Here is a 20,083-nt window from a genome sequence, read left to right as displayed (position 1 = left end):
CCAAAAGCAGACCAAATTTTAAGCAGAGTAAGAACTTACTTCACATCAAATAAACATAGAAAATACAGCTGGACACACAACAGGTCACCTAAAATACCCCCCACTGGCCCCAAATGGAATCAGTTCTACTTAAACCATTCCCCTCACTGCTTGCGTGCCCGATCTTCTAAACTGAGCGCACTCACAGCCATCAACCCTCTCCTCAGCTGTGTCGTTACAGGGCCTATCAAAAGGAAGCCTCAGTCTCTGCTGGAATTCTGTTGCTATTAATACTTCAGTTCCCATAAGAGAGTTTATTTTAAAAAATTACATACAGTGTAATGGCTCTGATTTTACAAGTCATCAAAGAACAAGCTTTGCTTTTGATAATCTCTATTTCAAGAAATGCTACAATTTCTGTTTAAACAGGATTTATTTTTTTCCACATATTCTGTTACTGGTTTGGAATCTCAAAATGTATTTTAATTCCCTGGGGAAAAGCTCTGGCTATCCATCTCTGAACTACTAATCTGTTTTTCTATTAAGACAGTTAAGTCTCTCCTCCCTCTAACTTGTCAGCTATACTGATGAGTCATTAATTGATTTTTTTTTTTTTTTAAATAACTACAGTAGTCTCAAAATCAAGCAAGAAGCCTACTGAAGAATTCAATTAACTTCTGGCTTGTTTGGTAATAAATAGTGCAGTATTGTATTCTGCCACTCTTTATTCTTGTTCTAGTGTCTGGAGATTGCCCAGATGTTTCGTCCTCCGTTTTTTTTTTTTTGCTGTGGAAGGTTTTGCCTCCGGGCTGTGCAGTGCTAGCCTCTGCTCTCCTGACTCTAGTTAATCTCCAAGGCTGTCAGAGCTGTCACATGAATGGTGAATCATGGCCTCTCACTGCAATCACTTAAAGCCCTGGGGAAGCGCTCAGAGCAGACAGCTGCACAAACCCGCACCCAAGCGAAGTTTCTCCTGGATGAGGATTTTACAAATCAACTTGGAAATAATCGCCAAGCCTGACTGACAGGCCCCTGGATTTTAAATAACAGAAATTTGTCAAAAACAAATTGGTTGTCTTTCAAACAGACACCCTGTTTGAGTCAGTCAGTTTTTTTTTCCCCCCCCTTTCCTTTGCTGACTTTCCTACTTCCAAATAACAACTGGAGCCATTTTCTTCTAAACAAACTTGAATCACAAAGGAATGTCGTTCTGCTATACTTAATAGATTTGCACATTTTTCCCTTTCTTCTTTAGTCTTTCCCAGTATAACATATAATCCTTTGCACCTGCAAAAGCTCCACAGACTGCTGACTGCCAAGAATCCACCACGTGACCCTGCTTCCATGACCAGAGATCCTGTGTTTAAAGAGAAAGGAAAATAAAAAGTTATTAAATGTTTGAATCTATCTGATCCCCATGCGAGTTAACTCCAAGGATGGGAACTTAAGTGAAAAGCTATTTTTGTGGCATTTTTCAGTGATGTAATAAGTGATTTTTCCCAAGGAACTTGTGTACTTGAACGAGCAGATGGAGTAAGAAAGATGCCTGGAACTGAGGACGGCTTGAAGCAAATTGCTTTCAAGGATTTCATATGTATGTATTTAAGCCTGCGGCCGTGCAACCTTGCAAATATTTTGTGAATTTATTTTCTTTTTGGCAGATAAAGCCGTGTAAAGGAAAACACTGTGTGAAGGGGCAGCATGCAAGCAGCAGCAGCACCAGTTCAGCCCAGAGGTATCCAGCATTCTCATGTAAGATGAGCAGTCCCTGACCCAGTGCGATGCGAATTGTTTGCTCCCCTTCACTTCTTAAACCAACCCCTCCCCTCGCGCACCCAAAAGAAACCATCATTAAGAAATTACTCTTATCACTCCCATTATATTCGGAAGCAGGTGTGTCTGTTTTTCACTTGGCGTCATTAGGGACCACACACCCTTCCCCTTGCCACTGCTCCCACACACCACGCTCCAACCCATTAAACTCACACGTAAACACGCACACTCAAAAACACCAACAAGAACCATGTCTTTAAAAAAAAAAGTATTAAGAATCAGATCAAACATACAGTTTGATAAGTCTGGCTGGTATCAGCATATCAGCAGCAAAGGCCAAAGCTTGCTTGGGTGGGTTGCCATTTTGCCAGCTACAGTCACCGTTCTGTCCTCCTCCTCCTCCCTCATCATCCCTATTCCATCTTCTGAAACGCTTAACATTAGATGCTCTTTGGAAGAGAGATTTCTGTTTTATGAGGTCAGGAATGCTGCTTAGCAAAAAGGGGAGGATCCATGGCCCTTCTGAGGCCTACTGCAGAGGAATCAACAATTTTATTTTATAGCTATGGCACTATCTCACTCCTTTTAAAGCTGTATTATTTCTACACTATAAAATTTTCTTGAAAGCAACCCGATAGCTAGGCTAAGCTGAGATGCTGCTCTCAGGCTTCTGGTCTGCAATGCAGCCACACTCCACTGGGGCATGAGAACTCATTTCCCTCATTTGCTGACTCTTGATTTAACATGCTGTCCTCGTGACTCGCTTCTTCCAACTTGGCTGGTGGTTATATTTCAGCTGAATGTTTTAAAAATCAAACTGTTCAAGCAACAATGGCCAGCCACAATGTTGTTTGGTATCCTGCCACAGCTAAATAGCTGCAGCTCTGCTTTACGAAAGCACTAAAGGGATTTCAGTCTCTTTAATGCTAGCCATTCTTTTTCCTGGTGTTTTCAGTATGTGTTTCTATTCTTCTGTCAACCACAGCAGAAAATGATTTTCATCTTATAAATAAATAAATAGGGAATCATAATTCTTCAGACCCATAAGATGCTTTTCTGGAATAACTTACACTCTTTGGACGCAGCTTTCTTGCAAGTCAGTCCTGCTGGATGAAGGACACATGCTCCATAAGACAAAGAGCGCCACGCTCCAAAACATCAGGTTTTTTTAAAGCATAAATCCCACCTTCAAAACCCTTCTCATAACACTTAAGGAGCTTAAGAAACCTCAACCTGAAAGTCAAGGTTTAGAAATTTAACTGCTGCGGACCCTTGATAAAAATAGAACTGCATTTTTTAAATTAAAGTTCCCCAAATAGATATACATCTACAACTCAATCTGAGAACTTGCAACAGTTACTTCTGCTATGCAAAAAGCACTATGCAAGATCTGCTGGAGGACTAACAGGAAAACGAACACACTAATACAGACATTCAGAAGCCCAGCCTATTCTCAGTCATGATGGGTTTCTGCGTCAGCAGTGCTATTGAAACAGTTCTGCATGTCATTCCTATTAGCTGGCTCCTGAGTCTGAAATCTAGTTTCCGATAAAGCCTGGCCTCCTAGCACAGGTCTGTACAAACTGCGATGAATTCCTATCCATCATGCCCGCAAATTGACAACAGGTATTTGCAAGTGTCACATAATATGGAAAGTAATTTAGAAGGGTGGAGCTAGAGACAGTTCAATTAAATTAGGGTAAAGGAGAACTGAAGTTGGAGAACAGGAAGAAAATTCCCCAACAGTGAGGTCTACTGAATAGCAGAGCCAGCCTCCCCAGGGAGGAGAGGAAAGCCCTCTCCTCTGAGTCATTTAAAAATAGACTGGAGAAGGCACTCAACACTGTACTGTGGGGAATAATCCTGCATTGGCAGGGGCAGGATGAGATGACTTCATGCATTTCTTTCCATCTCTGATTTCGGTGATTCACCCAGAGCTCCAAACCTGAGTATGCAGAAGAGCGAGAGGGAAGCCGAAAGGAACAAGTGTCACGGAGCCAAGAGGCCTGGCAGGACTCTGCTCCAAATTCTTCCTAACTACGCTTGCACCGCGGGCCGGGCTGACGTGCTGAAGGTCACGCATGGTTTCTCACACAGCCCACAGACCCAGTCACTGACAGGGCCTTACAGTAAGTGGGCTGGTAATGTCTTCAAAAATACTTGTCCACGTGCTGCACTAAGTGTGGTTTTAATACTACTAATACAGGCCAACGCAAAGAAGCTATGACAGGCCGCAGACACGGGTAATAACAATATCTCTGAAAAAAAACAGGGCCTCGTTCCTGAAAGGAAATTCATGCCTTATTCACCTATCTCAAAACACTGACTTCTGATGGAATTGCTTATTGCTGATCCCGGTCTTGCATTGTGACAGTAGAGGGCTCAGAGCTCCCTGCTCAAGGCCTCTAAAGAGGCCAAGTCCAGGCAGAAGTGCATGTGCGAGCCTTGCAGTGATTCTGTTTTTATTACATATGCTCTTTCACTGCAAAACCCAAACTGGGAACTGTTAGCAACACAACAGCAACGATTCGAACAGCCTGGTTTCACCGTTACCACTCAGCTCCTACCTGCTCACACCGCGCTTCTCCTGCAGAAGGCAGCAGAAGATGGAGACTATTCCAGGGCAGTACCCATTCCCACTAACATTCACAGCCTAGGAAAGCAAAATGACAACGAGCACATTACATGAAAGCAGGCCGCCATGCCAAGCCTGTGTCATGTGTATTCTATTAAGCTGAAGGCTGAATAGAAGACTTTGTTTTCCACTTCAAAGGACCCCATCCCAATCTCTCGCTCTTCCCTTATGAATAACAAATTGGAAATAAATCTTCTGGCTGAAGTGCATGGAAACTCATACAGCTGGGGCCCTCTGCAGCTTCCCAGCTCAATCACATGCTAATTTTTTTGTAAACACTTTTATGTGATATATATGTAAATCTCCCTGTGCATTGCTGCACCATGTAAAGCAATACAGCGGCTGTGTCCTCCAGGGACTGGACTCAGTGGGAAGCCTGAATGCAGATCTCCAATTATTCACAGGGATAATGTTTGCAGAGAAGGATCCAGTTTTATATGTGAGCAGCACCTTAATGTCTTCCTAATGATTCCATTTCATACTGTCCCAGAGGTCAGGGTCCTCTGCTTCTCACCTCAAACATTAGTTTTTTTGATACTGAAAATATAATTGCACCTGGACACCCCATTTTGCTGGGCAGAGGGTGCATCAGGAAAGCCCTTCTTCGGATGTATCAAAGGCCTTTCAATCAAAGAAAAGAGCGGAAAAAAAAGAAAACTTTACAGTCTCCTTTAAATACAGGAGGAGTTATATACAGCGCCCACAAACGCGCAGCACTGGGAAGGCTGCTTGCATGTTGAGGACACCTGGCCTCAAGATGGCCCAATAACTTTCTACTCGTTCAAAGAACTCCTTACCTGCATGTGTTTGTCATATCTGCCTTATGTTTGTGGTAAAAGTTCAGGGCAGAGATCCTCTCTCAGCTTTCTGCTCACAGCGCCATTGGATCTTGGCCTACACTCAGGACACCTAAGTTATGGGGATATCGGGACAGTACAATACTCACATTTCTCTCTCAAACCTGATGACCAGAACAAGATCCCAAATGCTGCCAGAGGCACTGCAGACAATGAGACATCTCTGCCTTGGCCTTACTGCTCTTCAGTCGCCAATAGGCAAGCAGGTCTCATGATACACTCTACGTTTGAAGCACAAAGCTGAGAAAATACTACAGCTCATTCCAGTGATAAGCACCTGTAGTATTTCTATGCATCCCTCTGTTCAGGGCAGCGTTCAGCTTCACGATAGCAAAAAGAGAAATTATCTCTTTGAATTAATCATACTGATTTGTGCATATATACACTCCTGCAGACTGAGGAAAGAGAAGCAATGTCCATGCTTGCCTTTGCTCTTAGGTATTTTATTTTTATTTGCAATGTGGCATTCTGCATGGCTGATCCTTACAAATGCATGGCACATTAGCTACAGGAGAAGCAAAAATTTCATAAGCAGATTGCAATTTCTACACATAAAGTCAAAAAGCATAGAGACAAATGTTGTTCCCAGTGAATTTTTATGTGCATATGTGCAGCATATGTGCAGTGCATGTGTATATTACCATGCAGGAAACATGCAAGCCCAAACATGGGAAAAATTCAGTGAAGTAAGTTAACTGTTGACATAAACGTTGAGATGCTTTTCACACTATGGAGTTGTGCTCTCTTAGACCAGTACTGAATTTGGCCCTAGAATTAAACCCACCCAAATCCCAGATAAATCGAGAGAAAGAGAACAAAAGTTGGCCCACATGCAACAGCATATTTTTCATGTTAAAAGCGTTTCATTCCCTTTTTCCCCCCATATAATACTGCATTGATGTCTGTGACCCATTTGGATGTAAATCAAAATGGATGTGCTAAAAGCCTGGTTAAAGAAAATGTCTTCGAAACACTGTTCCCATGGCAAGGCAGAACATAATACGGCAGCCACACTCAGTTTCCATGGCACAAAGGGCCATATACGTGTCTGGGAAGGAAAACTCAGTTCTAAGAAATCACTTCAAAGCTAGGGCAGCTTTCCTTGAGCATACACACTGCTACTACCTGCTAGTAAGTAGGTGTTTCATGCAGACTTGTGTGAATACATTACATGGAAGAATTCTAAGGGTCTTTTAAGATTCTTCAATGAGAAAAAGCACCTGAGTCAAAAGGCGAACCCTCTGCACCGATCATTTCTATATTCTACTAAACTTCACTGGCAAGCTTGGAGTCTTGTAGCGAGCTCCTTGTGGTTTAGGCACAACCAAGAGCACCACAATCTGGCTCTGTATCTACAGACTGCATGGGTCTGTTTTACTTCTGCTGTTTTAAATGCTGCATTGATGAACCAAGACCACGCCAGTTTCTGCAGTGCTGTAAGTAAGGACTGCATTTGTTTCTTTCTTTTTGGTGCAGATGGTGTAGAGCATTCCTTCGACTTTGCTTAAAGACTGCGTGAAGGACACTTATTGTGACACTGATAAAGCAAGGGCTGTTTGCTGAACAGCTGTTGGGTACATTGTTCTTTTGTGAGAAAAATGCAGCCGTTATGCTAATGGCATGCACATGCCGCATTGGCTGCAAATTACATCACGCCTTGAAATGCTGCCGTGGAAATCTGTTTTCCTGATACAGCACCTAAGCAAATGGCAGACACGTTAGCGTTATTTAACGATTAGGACTTAATCCCTAAATCAGCCTGATCGTTACTCAAACAGCGAGAGAGGCATGGTAGAACACTTACTACACTGCCTGCAAGGAAATGGGTTTAAAGCTGGGCCTGGTTTCATTTACTCTTGACCTACATGCAGCTGAATGCAGCAGAAAAGGAACACTCAACTACTCCTCCAGGAAAAAAGGAAAGCTGTCACCTACCTGCAGAGCAGGGAAAGCCATTTTGGGCCCAGTTTGGCTACATTCCTCTATTTTCTACTGATTCTGTTAAACAGTACCAGATTTGATTATAAATTTTAGGAGGGAAATAGCATGTGGTTTATTGTTTCAATGGTGGAGTTATAAACACGTCTTACTGCTGAGGTAGAAGCATTCTACCAGCTGCCTGGGTAGAAGCATTCTGTAAACTTCTCATTCTTATCAACTTTAAAAATCAGGTGTGATGAGTTCCAACCAGTCCTCTCCCACACAGAAACCCACTGAGCAGCCCCTGCACAGCTTGCTTCGAGGTCTGCCTCCTGACACCTACACGCAGGGCTGAGCCCACCCTCGCAACCCAACCTGTTCACATCCTGTACTGAGAACCAGTCCCCAGAATCTGAGCTTTCTGGAGCAGGGAACCAAAGGGTAAGCAAATGAGCACATATACCACTGCCTTCACTCAGATCTATAATCCAGTCCACCAGCAGAATTCCCAAGCTTTGTTCACTCCCAACACAAGTGCCTTTTGCCTGGGGTGAGAGCTGAACCTGGACAGCAAACAAGGGACCTTGTCCATCACATGGGCAAAAAAGCAGCTCAGGAACAACACAAAACAGTTCTGACCCAACCATTCCTCTGCTACTGCTCAGATTCAGATAAACGGATGGACTATTCCCATTGTCTTCACTGCCATGCCCCACTTATTTCACAGGGTGGAAATGTGGCTGTGAGTACTTTGCAAACAGTTCTGTTTGCCTGAAGCCATCCAAGCACTCCTCTGCTTGTAAAAGGTCTTAGTCTGCTATCACATGCCGGTGTAGCCTTTACGAAATCCCACAAAAGAGATCTGCCCATGCATTGCAGCTCCCTCTCTCACTATTGCCTCTCAAGGAGCAACTGAACATATCATTTTGTAGAACACCTGCCAATTTGCGATATTACAGATTTGAAAAACCTATCTCATGGCAAAAGGCAGTGACAAAAAACACGAGTTCACCATAGCTGCAGAAAGTCTCAGAGCTTTGGGTGACGACCAGCGCTCAGACCAAAAGGGAAATCCCAGCCTTGTTCAGCACAGTCAGTGCATGATTTTCGTCTTGCCCCACAAGTCCCAGGGCAGCCAAGCAGTGCAGGCTGTGACAGCCCTCCTAAGAGGCTGCCTGTCTGCCAGGGTTCTCTGGCACATGCAGATGACAGCGTGAAGTCAGCCTGACCTTGACGTTATGAAGTCTTAGCAATGTGCAAGCATCTCATCTCTGGCTGCGTCTGATGAAAAACAAAAGATTCCCAGGATACTAGGTCTGTTTTCTCTCATTAAAACAAAAACCGAACAAATAAAAACTTATTTTTCCAGTCTACTCATTTGAGACCTATGTACTCCTGTCCTGTCTGTTCCTTCCCTCTTCACTGACCACCGGACCCTTTCCTGCAGACAATACACTAGCTCTATAAAGAGAGCATTCTTCATTTACAGCTGCATTGGAGCAATTCTTAGTGGCTCTGAAGTGCAGCCAACATGCAGAAACATAAAACCCAAGAGGGCTGAGTCTCATTCCACCTGAGAAGGGTTTATCTTACACACAGCATTGTTCTCCTAGGGAGCTGATCATTTCCACTCAGCCATAAATAGCAGGCTTTTTTGACAAGATGTTGCTGGACTGAAACTAGCCAGCAGTGCTCTACTTTGCTGTTCTGTTTTTAAACTCTATTTTGTTGGAAAGCACAAACAAAAGCAAACACACACACACACACCTGATGCTCTGTACTTATGCAGTATCCCCACAACAGAAACTAGTTGTCATTTTTGTCAGGTCTCAACAAAGAGAAAATATGTATTTAAATGCAATATGGAACAAGTGATACATTTTTAATGTGCTGTTGGTAGGTGCTCAGACATGCTGGTTTTAAGTACTGAATAAAACACCTAACAGAGTAGATTAGAAAACAATACAGAAGGGATGAACTCCACACTGCTATAGACATCTGAATGAAGAAAATTGAGGACTAAGATAGGAGTCTATTAATTGCTTCTAAATTGTATGTTCATCTGAGTGACTGAAAGCAAACTTGTGTTTGAATCAGCATCTATTTCTTGCCAATTTCTGCAATACTGCTTTGTCAGCGCCAACAGTGTAACCAACCTCATGGTTCTGTGATCCATACAGAGATCTCTTTTTTCTAACTTCACACTAGTGCATGACATGCAAGTTAACTCTCACATGGGACAGATGGTCCACATCCACAGACAAATGAAAACTGCATGTAAACTATGGGGCTAAAGCCAACTGGAAGCATAAAGAATAACCACTACAGCTAAGAGCAAAGCAGATATAGAAAGTAAGATACAGCACCACCTCATCTGCTGCCTACCACCAGCCTTTATTAGGCTTCTTTAAGCTTAACACTCTGCTGCTAGATGCACAGCACTTGTATAAAGGAAAAGAAAAATGTTCTTCCATGTGCTTCACTAGCTTTCCTTTACAGTGGAAAGCTATTTTTCATTCTTTTTATGCTAATTAGCTCATTTGGGGAATTCTAAGATTGAGCTTATTATCTGTCAGCTTGTATAACTTTGTTCTAATGGCTTTTAAAAGCATTCAGCCCCAGGACTTGTTCCGTGCCCCTCTGTAATGATCCACACACATCATACCCAGCTACTCCTTCACTTACTTCCTCAAGTAATCCCACTGACACAGTGTGGAGAAGTCCCTCAGACACTGTCTTCAGTTAACCCTTGTAAGTTTAGATTCTGCACCATTTGTCTCATCCCTCATGCTCCTATCACTTCTTAATTACTGCTTCTTCGTGCTCCCTTCAAAGCACCCATGAGAAGCCCTGCACTGAATCACACTGCTATTGATGCTACCAGCCAAATCCCGCCAGCTGATGGGGCCATAATGATTTTTCTCCTTTGTTTTACTGTCACAGTAATTTTTAAGAGCTTAATTCAGATAAACAAAATGTATTCTGCCCTCACTGCCTGGCTTTGATGTGACAAACCTTGAGCTCTCTCTGTGTGCTAAGACAAAGTGAAGCTTGCAAGATTGATTTTTGCAGATTTCTGCTCTTGGTTCTATGGGCAGAAGAATATATTGCAAATATATTGCAGCAGAACAAACTAACCCGGTTTTGTTTCTCCTCAGGCCTGCACCGACCTCTTTAGATTAAACGTGATGTCTCTCATTTAAGTGACTCACTTCGGTAGCTAGCTGTTTTCAAACTGTCTCCTTCAAAGCTGAAATTTAAACAATACATTTTATTGCTACAGCTACGTGGACATTACTTCAAACAACTTTGCATTCAGAAAACAACTGCACGATGTCGCTGTTTTATGTGGTTTGGGAGAGAACACTGCACCGCTTCTCTCTAAGCGCTGCCACCTCTTGCTCCCAACTTCGCTAACCATTAGCAGCTCATGCCAGCAGCGCTGCAAAGAGTTTACAGAAAGTGGATCTGAGACACTAGCTGGGAAACAGATTCCTAATAAGGCAGACAGAGCCATCCTGTGTCAGGGGACAATGCCCAGAGCTCACCAAGCACCTGCAGAGCCCGCTGCAAGTTACAGCTCAGCTACAGGAAAGGTCTCAATGCCCTTTGTGCTCCTCCTACCTGTAGACTCTCCTCCACATCTGCCGCCCTGAAACCTCTGGATGCAAATGTTCCACCGTGGGCTCTGCCCTAAGAACGACCCAAGGTATTGAAACGAAGCAAGAGGTCCCAAACAAGCACACAAAGACTTAGGACATAAGCCCTCCCTCCTAAACAGAAGCACCAAGGGGCAAAGAACATCATCACAGGCTTCCATCCTTCCCAGCGCTATTTCCAGTTTGGGTCTCAGTGCCAGGCTTTCTCAGAAGTTCAGCCTCAAAGCACCTAAAAAACCCTGTCTCCGCTTCATCCTCCTGCAGTGAGGACCATACCATCATTACCATTTAAAGCAAAAACAGACGGGCAGAGAAACTGCACTTCAAATTCGGCTCTGTGCTCAGAAAAATAGACCATGACTCTGTCCATGATAAACAAAGCAACCAGCTGGGGGGGAACAGTGCATCATTCTGAAAGACTGCACTATTAAACCATCATCCAACCGATACCTTCTTTAAATGACCTTTGAAATAATGTATACACAGCCAATCAAAACAGCACGTCAGCGATGTACTGAGTCTCTCCCTGTTCACAAAAACAGGCTCGATCAGTCTTCTCTGTATCATTTGCAATTTCCTGTTACCTCAAAGAGCAAAACGCAAAAAAAAAAAAATTGAAATAAAAAATAAACCAGAATAAAATAAATCACACAACACAGATGGTTCCCACTCTATTTCAATCAATAAAAACAGTCAGAGCAGCAGATAAGACTTCTGGCATGCTGAGGACTAAAATTTAGACTGCATGCCACATATGAGATGGTCCATGTTGTTTTTCAAATATCCAAGCAAATGATCTTCACGTGCACAGGTAGGTCAGTACCTACTTACTGATCCTTGGATGTGCCCATCATTGCGATAATCAGGTTAGACAAGTTACTATGGAAAGCCTTTGTGAGCTGTATAACTTACATTTCTATAACTAAAGAGGACTTACCTTTAAGAACTCCCAGAGGGGAAACTGTACCAGAGAGAAGGGAATCTGGCGAGGTGGGAATAGAGAAAAACAACATAATGTTACAAAAGCAAATTAGGGTGGCATGTTCCTCAACCAGCTAAATTAGTAACAGTTATTGTTCACTTAGTGAACTGCAGCTTATTACATTTAGAAATCTTTAAGGACACTTTATGTACTCTGCCATTAAACGACTGGTTTCACTAAAGCAGCTCTACTTTGTTTATCACATTCCCTGCTGAGAGGTTAATGTATTGTAACCAGGGTGGCCTAGAAGAGCAATAAGCAGTATGATCTAGTGCAGGGATGTTCTTGGTTTGATGCTCCGCCAAGAAAGCCATAAGGATGCTTCAAGCAACATGCTGCCAAGGCCAGGAACACGGCTTGTCAGAAAGACATCCTCAGTAACACGCACTCACACAGAGCTGCACACAGAATTGCTCTGCCCAGCTGCCCAGGGCTTCGCAGGTCGGGCACCAGCTGCAGAGAGAAACTTTTTGGAGCATCTCTCATTGATCTCACATTAACAAGCTCCCAGGAGAATTCCAAGCAGGTAATGAAGAACTATCAAACCCAACCAAAATCCACGAGGGAAGCTCGATATTTCACTTCTCATCAGCTGCAAGAAGAGGTTCTTCTGCCCAGCAGCCTGCATTTCTACCTACGCTCATTGCTTCTGCAGTGCCTTCACAGCCTTTCTGCATTGTGCATTTACAGCTCTTGCCTCACTAAACACCTTGGGACTAACTCAACACACAGGAAAAAAAGCGAACATACTTCTTCCTCAGCTCTGCAGGCTCTGGGAGGTGCCTCCACATCTCTTCTTTCCCCAAACATGATGCATGCTGAGTTAGTTTTCTCCTTTATTTAGGTTTTGTAGTTTCTGCATCATTTTGCTAGTCTCCGAAGGCGCTTAGGCACCTTTTGCCATGCAAAGTAGCAGACAGTCAAAACCAATCAGACTCAGTTAATTTGAAACTGATGGTATTTTTAACATCAGTAATATCAGATTAAAAACATTCACCGCAGAGATACAAGCAGATTATTAAATCTAAATTCAAGCTACACAAAGGAATCTGAAACAGTACACGTATTCAACGTCACAAGAGTTAAAGAGTATTGTCTCCTTCACTGTGTTGCAACTAATGATTAATAAATGAGTCTATTAAGTTAATCTGCCAGGCAAAACTAAGCTTGACAGACACCTGTCACAGAAAATTTGTTATCTATTCAGGCAGGAAATGGCAGTGAGAAGAAATCAATGTCACTGCTGTACATTGAGCTGACAAACTGAAATCTCAGAGGAAGTTTGTCATCTTGAACAATGAGCAGTATCCCTGATGGCAACCCAAAGCCCCACAAGAAAGGTCAGGCATGGTTCTTATTTATCAGAGCCTTGAAACTCAACTGGAGCAATTAAATTTCATTTTTAATACTGGGTGAAAAAGTCCAGCTATTTGACAGTAATGTGTGGTAATATATTTACGAGAAGATCTATGTATGTCCACATGCTGCTACATCATTGTTGAACTGGAGCTAAATGGCATGATTTCCTCGCAATGTAAAATGAACAGAGAATATTCTATTATGTAGGCCAAAAAATAGAAAAAAAGAGAAACAATACCCACTACATTTGCTTCAAATTTGTTAAAAAAGAGAAAAGGAAACGCTCTATATCCAGCTGCACTCCAAACAAAACAAGCTTTCAAATGCTGTCTCAAAGTTTTGCTTTTTCATACTTGAGAATAAGTGGTAAAATTACACAGCTATTCATAAGACAAGGGAAGCTTTTGACAGGAAGCTCTTTTTATCTCCATCATTAGCTAGAAGCATTTCAACCAAAGGGAAATTGTTCACGACTGCTGTTTGATTTTCAGCGTTAATGGTGTTTGCCTTCCATGTCCCACTCAGTGGGAATCAGACCTGGACAGGGATTACCAGTTCCCCTTCCCCACATGCGGCTGTGACATTCAGGCTTCCAAAATGCCTGGGAAGGTTTCAGAGGCAGGTCAGTGGGGTCCGGACAGCCACGGGGCTCCCTCCTAAGCTGCCTGAAGGATAAGCACCTCAACATTCATAAATCACTCTTCAGCAACCAAAGAAACACCACAAGCAAAGACAAAGAAGCCTTCTGCCTCCGTCAAGAAGATCCTTGCAAGAGATGTTGCCCATTTCTTGGGCTCAGTCTCTATTCCAGCTCGTTTGACAACATCTCCTTAACAAACAAAACCCACACAAGCAATTTCATGGGGAGTGGAACTAAATGGAGCCTGGCTTCCTGCAGCTTTGTTTTTGTCATCAGATTCTCTGAAGCCAAATGATTCTCGAGCTGGGTTCAGTGAACTTCCTGGGACTTCATCGCTTCTCTCTCAACATCTAATTCCACCACATCACTGAACGTCCAGTTCATATTGCAAGCCTTCCCCCAAACTCCTCCATCACCTCCGTTCTCCCCTCACAACGCCTATTTTCAAGAAACTCAGAGCTGAAATTCACGTGCCTCTTGGCCGCGTTCCTGTGGCCAAAGCATCCTACTGGGCAGGAAGCAGGCATGGGCCGTCAAGCCGCAGGGCATCTGGGTGAGCATACACCCTGTTTGCATAAACCCCGTTTCCCTAAGAAACCAGACTAAACAGCCCACACCCAGAAGTAGCATTAATGTATGCAAAAAGAAACATCTCTGCAAGGGTAACTAATCCAACAAAGAAAAAGTCTTTGGATGCCTTTTAGCTATCCCTCTACCACGACAGACGTGATAAAATCTCATTTTGAGACGCTTCTTAATTTGAACATTTACAGCGTTTGTCATTTGATTCCTTTTCACATTCTGCTTTTTAAAAGAGAAGCTCTTCAGCAATGAACAGAATCACACCCTGCCAGGCAGCGATATTTACGCCTGAAATAGGCTAAGGCAACAATAAAAATGTGGTCCACACATGTGGGTAGCTTTCTGCCAGCAAATATGAAACCCTGGCGAGCTCCACCAACCTCTCATTCGACGTGAATATAAAATAGACAGAGAGTGCCAGTTCTCATGTCTGGCCTGACGTTATATAACCTCGCTGTTTGTTCAGCAGAGTCACATCTTACACTAGAAAAATAAAAACGCTTAAATCTCCCAAACAGCTGTAAACCATTCTTCTAAAACGTTTTGTAGGTTAGTGAAATTGTCGGTTACTCTGGTCCTGGTGTTTCTTAGCACTCGATAGCTAACTTGATGTAATTAATGTTGCAGATTCTTATTTTTATAGATCCACTTAATTCCTCTGATACAGAAGGGTTTTGAAAGGTTATTTATAATAAGGAACTTCTAGAAAGAGTTACATTTCACAGCCAGAGCAACAGCTACGCAGATCTCCACATCTAAAAAAAAAAAAAAAACAACCAACCTGCCTCCAAATACTTCAGATGTCACACAGCAAAGGAAATCCCACTAAATACTGCTTAATAAAATATGAGAAATCTAAGGAGGAACTTAAAACTAGCACCACAGAAATGCATAAATACAGAGAACTCATAGTGGTAATACTCTTTGTAACTAAACCACAACATTTTATAGATTTTAGAATTCTCTCATTCAATAACTGATGCTAAACTACAAGCTGACATCGTGCAGAAGGAAACACAACAACCAGAGAGCAGGGGGAGCACGCTGAAGGACGGGCAATGAAAAGAAAGCCGGGGGTGGAGGGGAAGGAATGAAAAAGAAAAAACTCATTAGCCCCTTCAAAACTGGGATTCCCTGCAAAATATGAGAATTCTTTCACATAAAGAGGAAACAGATGTCCATGGCTGGAATTTGCATGTGGCTTTATTCTCTTCTAGGATACAATAAAACTACTCTTCTTCCCATCCTCCGAGCTAGAAATTAAACAGTGGCATGTCATGCAGAGTCCAGCTGTGCTTTCTACCTCCAACCTTTATTAGCAATATATTTAAAAACAAGAAGAAAACAGAGACAGAAAGAAAGGGAGAAACAAGAAAAGCAGAAGAAATGAAAAACTATGCGGTATGCGTTCTCAAAACAATATAAAACCTACAGATGTTCTTACTAATCTGTGGCACATGTTTGTTTATTCAGGTTTGCTCCGTCCCCAGTTCAGCAGGGCCTTGCTCTCCAGAAGAGCTATCTGTTTTTACAAACATTAGAGTAAATACCGGAGGAGACATTGGCATAAACAGCCAGAGGAGGAAACAGGCTCACCTTGCAGGAGCTTTCTCAAAGTCCCTGAAATTGCACCTCTGTCCCAGAAACTCTCTCTGACCAATTGCTCTTACCAATACCCACACTGCTCCCTACATTAATAGCGACAGCAGAAAAATCAGCAGTTATGAAGAGGAGTTGGACAGTGCTGATAGCACAAAGGCAATGGCAAGAACATCTGCTCCTTTCAGGGAGAAAGTTCTGCAGTCACCACTGAATAGTTCTCAGACTTGCACCTAATCTGTCACTTGCGAGCACTTTTATGAGGCTCATAGAGATGCTATCACTGTGGAACCCTGCATTCATTAGGAGTGCTCCACCACAGTGTCTGAGCTGCACGCACCAGACTGTGGCTTCCCCGCTGCAGCTGCAAAGAAAAACCTAATAACCCACTTCTGAGTATGAAAAAATTAAATATTTTCCAAGGATACATAAACTACAAATTTCAGATCAAATTTTTTCATTTACTTAAGTCCTTTCTATGTTTCTTCTTCTTCTTTTTTTTTTTTAAATCAGCTTTTTTAAAGCATGTTACAGATGAATAAAATAATACTGTCTGCTCACAGAAGTCAACACCAACATATTTCAGCTAATAATAGCAGCAAATCAACTTGTGGGTCTTGTCCTCTCTTACAATTCTTCATGCACTTGCCCAGTACATCTGGATTATGATAAACTGGTATTCCAACTAGAAATATTCCAACTAGAAATACACTTTCCCCATAATAAGACTTGAGAAGATAGCATGCAATGAGGTAAGCCTCTCCCTTGGTCATGTCAGAGGCTGTAGCAATTGGCGTGGTTGCAGACAGCATGGCACAAAGTCCTGCAGCATTCCGTGGGGCTGCCTGAAGGTGAAGACAACACAGAGGAGCTCAACTTCAGGGGTGTCACGAAGCTGACAAAGTCAACTTCTTTCCTTGTAAAGCTTCAATGAATATTGCTTCCAAACCCTTCTTTATAAATTGCAGACTGCACAAGGAACCTAATGAAGGTAATTTGTAATCCCAACGTGAATGAAAGGCTGTCAGAGCCATCAGCCATGTTCCTGTAGCTCTGAGAGATGAAAGGAGTGAGCACGGTGAAAGAATGGCAAGGTTATCAGCTAAATAAATGGTGGAGGGCTCTGTTAATAAACACTGATGCAAAGAGAAACAAAAGCCTTCAAGCAAATGACACCACTGGTAGAACAATGATCAGAGAAGATGTTCTCTTGCTTGCGCTCCTCAAAGAGACATAGCAGAACATGATTCCCACATACAGCACCTTCCTATGAAACTTGCACAAACCAAAGAGTGGTGGTGCCCTGGGGGAAATCAGAGGTAACACTCTCAAGCTCTATTTGCTAGAATTTTCACAGCTCTTTGGGTTGCACATGTGGCTCTGTTGTGCTGCAGGAGTAAAGGAACAGCGTTTAGAAACTTCAACCCAGCAGCGCCAAGGGTATCACTGAAACAAAGGCTTCAGCTGATGCACCAGCAGCAACCTGAGGTAGTTTGCAGTTCTCTCATTTTCAAGCAAGTAACATTAACCCTGCTTGAGCTGTGAGCCCTCAATGGGAAGAAATATAAAATTCCTGAATTATAGTCATCATTCTGATTCAACCACCCACTATCCCTCTAATTAATATTCTCATCTCGCTTCCTCTGGCTTTCCAGCTCTAAAAACAAAGTAGTTCCACTCACACCTGGCCTGAGACAAAACATGCTGAGTCCCCACTGGGTCACTTTATATGGTTACAAGCCATTATCAGTGACGTATTTTGGAGCTGTGTGACAGAATTTCCCATACAACTGGGTTTCCTTTTAAGCACCACCGCACACTTGTTTTAAGAACAACACAAAAAGGGCACTCTGTAGTGTGTAGAAAAGTACTTAAGTTTTTAAAGAAAGAAAATTCTATCCAGTTTTCCCTCCTCTAGAAAAAAAAGTTTGATGATACAAAAAAAAAAAGTTGTTCTGGAGGGGCAATGTTGATTAGGGAAGGAGAAAGACACAGCCAGAGATCTGGCATAACTGCATGTTCCCAGCACATGGAAAAAAGAGAAGCACTGAGGCAGATGCACAAACTCAATGCAAGATGGATTGATTTAAAAGAGCCTGATGATCACAGAGCACTAACTTTTCACACGCGTGAGACAGACCATCGGCTAGCTATTGAAGGCTCCTTCCTCAAAGAAACAATATTAACAGCCTTCAAAATCCCCTTTGCAGCCCCTTCCTTTGCTGGGAAGGCAGAATAACTATTAGAAATTATATAATGCATGGCATGTAAGTTGATCTTATTGGACTTCAAACAAGAGTTGGGTTGACTAGGCTCTAAATAGGCAAATAATATCCATGTTCTCCCACCCTCCAACAAAGAAGTACTAAAGGAGACACTTGTTTTGCTATTCCTTCTCAAAAACAGCATACGGAAAAAAAATCCTCGACAAGAAAATGAATATGCTAGCATCAATTTGTACACGCTGTTTTCAAGGCACAGATAAAAATCTTGTAGGATAAAAGATGAGTTTAGCAGCTCTAGAAGAATGAAGGTATTGTTTAACAGGAAGCAGATGTATGTCAGATGGCAAACTCATTAAAGTGTCCCATCGTTAAAGGAAACGGGATAACAATGAGCCATCTGAAAAAACCTGAACTGATCAGGAAATATACAAGCCGCAGCTAATCTCCTATTTATTGGTAGGTAATGCCTTTAAGTCATGCACATGCATTGAGTTTAGGACCATGAAGGACTGATCTTTGTTCTCATGAAAAAAAAAACCATAGAAGCAGAACCCAAGAGCATGGGGCACAGCACTTCTGCAAAAGTCTTCTAAGGAAAAACTCAAACATTTGGAGAAACTATTACATAAATACGTGGGTGCACACGCACGCCTGGTTGTGTGCTGCTGACAGTGGAGCACTCCGTTCTGTAACTCTGAAGATATTTTAATGTACACTTTACATACATGTAATATTTTTAATGCATCATTATAAAAGTGCCTTATAAGAGGCAGCTACCAAGTAAGACCCCCCCCCCAAGCATAAACATACAAAAATCTAATAAAAAAATAGTACATATATAGGAAGAAATCACTGGCAGATTTTCAGTATCACACAGCAGAACAGTTTCCAAAGTGTGAATTTTGAGTGAGACCTAAGCACCAGGAATTAAACAAGCAGTATGTCTGATTCATAAGGCAGGTGGATCTGCAGAGAGGGGGGAGAGCATTGCTTCATCCAGAAAATATTTGATCAAATAAACTTGACAACAGTGCAGCTGTAATTGCACTGACATCAGCGTAGGAACTCTTGTCCTCAGAGTAACAGCTACAAAAAATCAACAAGCTAGAAAGAAACATGTGTTTCTCCCTTCCTGGACCTATCTCAGCCTATTGGAGTTTTGTTACAAATGTCTTGTTACTGCATTATGATTACAGATATAACACAGCAGCTCTTTTTTTTTTCTTTTAAGAATAAAAAAAATAAATACATCCCTCACCAGAGATCTTGGAATCTAACTAAAAACAATTCCGAGGGAAAAATCCATCTCTTTCTCCATGCACAAGCCTGATCCAAAGTTCATCAGAATTGCTGGGAAATTTGTATGTGTGGCTTCAATATGTTTTGGATCAGGCTCCGTGCTCAAGATGGAGGACTGAGGTTAGGGCTGATGCAAGGGCTCTGGTACACAGCACAAGGACCAACCAACTCAGCTACCCCCGAGTCCTTCTCAGGATGCACAGGGTCCTGGTGTCAGCAGGATCTAGATGTGCAGAAAGCTACAGTAGTTCTCATACACTGTAGCTGAGCCCAAACTGCATATTTATACACAACTTAAAGTGCCAATAAAATCAGTGTTAGCTAAGCATAGTCTTCTGGATGTTCTACCAAATGTAAAATCTGGTGTTTTGCTGCATAATAGCCCTGATGATCTGGTAAAAACACTCCTGCTTATTTGACTTCTGTAGGAAAAAAAAAAAAAAGAAGAAGAAAGAACAGAACAAAACAAGTAACAAGATGCAGCTATGAAAAAACACCCGGTAGATACTATGAGAAAATTAGTCCATTCAGGCTAGGGCAAAAACAGCACTAAAGAATAGCTACTGGAGAGGAA

The 20,083-nt window shown here is 42.3% G+C and overlaps 1 protein-coding gene across 20 annotated transcripts in view; it reads right to left on the bottom strand.

Annotated features, from left to right (window-relative positions):
• The window catches only part of SLC25A26 (solute carrier family 25 member 26), an 84,906-nt gene that overhangs the window by 14,628 nt on the left and 50,195 nt on the right, over window positions 1-20,083 (bottom strand). For 6 of the 20 annotated variants that reach the window (XR_002442613.1, XR_002442612.1, XM_021409777.1 and 3 more), the window contains 2 exons: window positions 11,761-11,805; window positions 1,267-1,336 (listed from right to left, as the gene is read on the bottom strand). Coding sequence is in view for 10 of the 20 variants with exons in the window: in XM_021409777.1 (XP_021265452.1) it covers window positions 1,267-1,336; window positions 11,761-11,805 (115 nt within the window). In the remaining 10 variants the exon portion in view is untranslated. The other 14 variants (XR_002442611.1, XM_021409772.1, XM_021409773.1 and 11 more) reach the window with 9 other exon arrangements.

The sequence above is a fragment of the Numida meleagris genome, chromosome 11 (assembly GCF_002078875.1).
Source record: "Numida meleagris isolate 19003 breed g44 Domestic line chromosome 11, NumMel1.0, whole genome shotgun sequence".
NCBI classification, from domain to species: Eukaryota; Metazoa; Chordata; class Aves; order Galliformes; family Numididae; genus Numida; species Numida meleagris.
The sequence above is the reverse complement of the archived record's forward strand: the minus strand, read 5'-3'. Positions and strand labels throughout refer to the sequence as shown.